The sequence below is a fragment of the Mustela putorius genome, unplaced genomic scaffold (assembly GCF_011764305.1).
Source record: "Mustela putorius furo isolate JIRA1106 unplaced genomic scaffold, ASM1176430v1.1 tig00000095_pilon_pilon_pilon, whole genome shotgun sequence".
Lineage (NCBI taxonomy): Eukaryota > Metazoa > Chordata > Mammalia > Carnivora > Mustelidae > Mustela > Mustela putorius.
In genome coordinates, this window is record NW_025421280.1 from 31593851 (window position 1) to 31598071 (window position 4221).

Here is a 4221-nt window from a genome sequence, read left to right on the forward strand (position 1 = left end):
GGACCCCGCCCCTTCCCTCCCAGGCGGAAAGTCCCCCGCCGCGCCGGCTGCGGCCGCGGAAGGGGAGGGGGGACGGCCCGGGGCTCGCTGCAGGGCGCCGCCGAGCACTGCCGAGACGAGCGCGGCATCCTCCCTCCCCGTGACACACACAGGCACGCCGCCGCAAAGTCCTTTGGAACTTTTATTTTGGGGGTTGAAGAAGGTTCTGATCCGTCCTCCCACCCAGACTCCCACCCCAGGATGTGAAGGAACCCAGGGCTCCCACCACCAGCTCTAGGGTGTCCAGCAGGTGGACGGGGAGGGGTAGGAAGGCAGGGTGAAAGGAGTGGGCATCGGCTGGGATCTGGAGCAGGAGCATAATTTCCTCTGGTCAGGAGACGGTGGCCACAGTTGGGGCAAGAGAATCAGTGTGGGCAAAGGTCTGGATGGGGGTAGATCGGTTGGGGTAGAGTCGGGGCACCACAGCAGCAGAGAACAGTGCAGGCTAGGCAAAGAGGTGATATGGCCTGGGGAGAGGTCAGGGGTCAGGGTCAGAGGTTCCCATTTGGCCAGGTAGGTGCAGTTTGCTCAGGGTCAGGATAGGCTGGTCAAAGGTCAGGGTCATTTAGGGGTGACTGTGTCCAAGTGCAAGCACCTGACCTGACTTGCTGATGAATGAATGCATGAGAGGCCAGAGGTGGGTGCCCTGCTGGACCCAGGGCCCCTGGCCGCCAGGTCTCTGGTCTAGCAGAGGCTGCTGATGTCACTCTTACTGCACCCCCACTTGCAGCAGCTGCTGGAGAGACCTGCCACTACATCGCGGCCACCGCGCAGAGCCCCCGGAGCTCCCTGCCAGCCGGGTTCGCTCCCATAGAAAGCCAGGGGGTTCTTGGTCCGGGCCAACCACTCGCTGGAGGCTACTGCCTCATCCCCCTCACTGTCTGTGTCCGAGTCTGCATCTGGGAAGTGGGAAGATGAAAAGAGTTAGTGCTTGGGACTCAGCTTCTGTCAAACGCACAGTCTGGCTGGCCTAGCTACTTGGATTCTTGTGATGCAGCCTCACAGCCCAAAGTTTTATTCTATTCAGGCCTGGGTTCCAGGTTTGATGGGCAAATTATTCAACCTCACCGAGCTTGCCTTTCCTCTCTTGCCATTTCTCTTCTCCTACTCTTTATTTATTGAGAAGCTGATGGTTAAGAACATATGTTTTGGGGGGCACCTGGATGGCTCCCATCGGTTAAGCATCCAGCTCTTGATTCTGGCTCAGGTCATGATCTCAGGGTCATGGGTCAAGCCTCACTCGGTGAAGTGGGGCGTCTCCTTGAGGATTCTGTCTCTCCCTCCAGATCTGCTCCTCCCCCCAACTCAGGCTAGTTCTCTCTCTCTCTCTAAGATCAATAAATAAATCTAAATTTAAAAAATAATAAAATGGGGTGCTTAAAAAAAAAAAAAGAACGCGTGTTTGGGAGCAGAGCTAAGCACCCATCCAGTCTCTCTGAGTTACAATCCTGAGCAAATGAATTTACTTCTCTGACTCTCGGTTTCCTCTGCAAAGTGGGGGTAGTAGTAACTCCTGTCTTCTAGAGTTTTATATGGAGTAGATGAGATCATTAATACCCATAGAAAAGCCCCGAACAGTGTCTGGCATATGAGAAGCACTCAAAAATAGCACTGATCATTTATTGAGCACCTACTGTGTGCCAGACACTACTTTAAAGGATTTAGTGGATTAACTCTTTTATTCCTCACAACCCCATGAGGTGGGTACAGCTGTTATCATCCCCAGTTTCCAGACGAGAACCCCGAGACACCATCTGGTGGACTATCTTACACAAGAAAACCCAGCTATGAAGTTGTAGGGCTGTTACTTGAACCCAGGCAGTGTGTCTTCCAGCTCCACGCCCCCCGCTTGAGCTCTGGCAGAGACCCCCCACCCGGTTTAGATGGTGTCCGTATCTGCTTTGGACTCAGTGTCGTCACTTAACCATCCTGGGAGATTTACAGACTGTGCCTCCTATTTTCAGATAAAAGGGGCTCCGAGAGGGTAATCAACTCGTTAGGAGAGTCACCTGCTAGGTGGCAAAATCTGGCCTTGTGTAGCCCCCTGCTATCTTCCTCAGAGGCTAGAAGGCACTTCAATGTGGTTTTCTAAATGGCGTCTCACCTCACACTCCCATCCCCCATCCTAGGAGTTGTGCAAGCAGCAGCCTTCTTCCTTAAGGTAGGCTCACACTGGGCAGGTGCTCCAGAAATAGCAGTGAGTTCTGTGATGACTAGAGGGTGTGGATGGCTTGCCTCCCCGATCCCAGCTCTGCTAACTGGCTCCCCTCACCTCTGCTCAGCTTTGAGTTTCCCCAGTTGCATGTAGTAGGACAGGACCCTTCTGCCCCGTCCCTGGCTCTTTGGACCATCCCGTGTTCCATCCACTGTCCACCCACCCCCTGCCCCCACACCCTCCTTTCGCAGCCTCACCTGTAGCTTCAGAGGCCAGGATGTCCGACCGTCTCCACCGGGAGCCCCCGCAGGTGAAGATGACTGCCCGGATGAATTCCCTGCCGCAGAGCTTCACCCCGTATGGTGATGCTCGGGCCTCAGACGTCAGCCACAGCTCCCCAGCCAGCACCCACACAGTTAGCAGCAGCAGCAGCAGCGGGCGCTTGGCCATGCTGGACAGGACACCTGTGACTCTGGGGCACAACGAGGCACTTCCCTGGGTGTCTGTGTCTTTGCTGCCTCCTGGCCCCCCAATTTATACATCCTGGCTCCCCCCACCCATCATGGAGAAGGCAAGTGACCTCCTTTATCTCCTTCAGCAGAGGGGATGCGGGCATGGCCCCCCCACCCCGACCTTTCCCGTTTCCAGGACCGAGCGATAACCTTTAACCATGGATGGAGTGACGTGGTCCAGCTCACTGTCATCTTCAACGGAGAGGGCGAGAAGGTCTCAGTTCAGCAGAGACCAGGAATCCAGACCCCACCACACTGGAAGACAGGACACAGCCAGACACCCCCCCCCACCAATAGGGCAGGACCTCCTCTATGAATAATATCAACAATGATAATGAGCATTTCCAAAGTATGGGCTGTGCTGCAAGGCCAGGCACCTCTCAAAGTATTTTATATCTATTCGATTCTCCCAATAACCTCTGATATGGTTCTCAAATTTGAGCAAGCCTCATAATCTCCTGGAGGGCTTGTTAAAACCCTATTTTAAAAGAGGGCTTTAACCTCTTGGGCCCTATTTACAGAGCATCTGAGAATCTGCATTTGCAACACATTTCCAGTCCTTGCTTATGCTGTGGTGGTCCAGAAACCATGCTTTTGAGAGCCACTGGACTCGGAGATTAGGATTAAGATTATTCCCATATTACAGGCAAGGAAACCGAGGCACAGAGTGGTGCTAGAAGGTGCCCAGGCTCAGCTAGTAAGGAGGACAGGGAGTGGAGATGCAGATTCCAAAAGAGCCATCTGGCTCCAGAATCCATGCCCTCTAACGGAAAGTTTTAAGGATTAAAAAATACTATTATGGAGACAGAGTTTCAATTTTGCAAGATGAAAAGAGTTCTAGAGATGGATGGTGAATGTGCTTGATGTCACTGGGTTTTAAAAATGGTTAAGATGGGGCGCCTGGGTGGCTCAGTGGGTTAAGCCACTGCCTTCGGCTCAGGTCATGATCTCAGGGTCCTGGGATCGAGTCCCGCATCGGGCTCTCTGCTCAGCAGAGAGCCTGCTTCCCTCTCTCTCTCTCTGGCTGCCTCTCCGTCTACTTGTGATTTCTCTCTGTCAAATTAATAAATAAAATCTTTAAAAAAAAAAATGGTTAAGATGGCAAATTTTATGTGTATTTCTACCACAATTAAAAAATAATAATTTTTGGGTGCCTGGGTGGCTCAATTGTTAAGCATCTGCCTTCGGCTCAGGTCATGATCCCAGGGTCTGGGATTAGAGCCCTGCATTGGGCTCCCTGCTCAGTGAAGCCTGCTTCTACCTCTCTCTATGCCCTTGCTTGTGTTCCCTCCCTTGCTGTGTCTCTCTTTGTCAAATAAATAAATAAAATCTTTTTAAAAAAAATTTTAAAAATGATAATAATAATTTTTAAATGCTTAATTAATATACATAGAGAAGCTGTGATGTGCTGGGAAACGTTTACAACTGGGTTCTCCAGACCGAAAAAAACAAAAAAAGACACTGATTTGTAGCAGTTGTTGATTTCTGGTCAATTTCAAGCTATCAATGGGATGT

The 4221-nt window shown here is 51.7% G+C and overlaps 1 protein-coding gene across 1 annotated transcript; it reads right to left on the bottom strand.

Annotated features, from left to right (window-relative positions):
* Positions 1-202: 202 nt before the first annotated feature.
* Positions 203-2677, bottom strand: RLN3 (relaxin 3). Its single transcript, XM_004748247.2, has 2 exons — positions 2448-2677; positions 203-949 (listed from the first exon to the last, which is right to left on the bottom strand). Exons 1-2 carry the CDS (start codon positions 2642-2644, stop codon positions 724-726), a joined length of 423 nt encoding a protein of 140 aa, XP_004748304.1. The 5' UTR covers positions 2645-2677; the 3' UTR covers positions 203-723.
* Positions 2678-4221: the final 1544 nt, after the last annotated feature.

Bases quoted from the DNA above. Each gene is read 5' to 3' on its own strand.
- RLN3 (XM_004748247.2), bottom strand. From the start codon at position 2,644: ATGGCCAAGCGCCCGCTGCTGCTGCTGCTGCTAACTGTGTGGGTGCTG. The intron at 950-2,447 runs GGCTGCGAAAGG...CTTTTCATCTTC, and splicing joins GCCTCTGAAGCTACAGGTGA to CCACTTCCCAGATGCAGACT.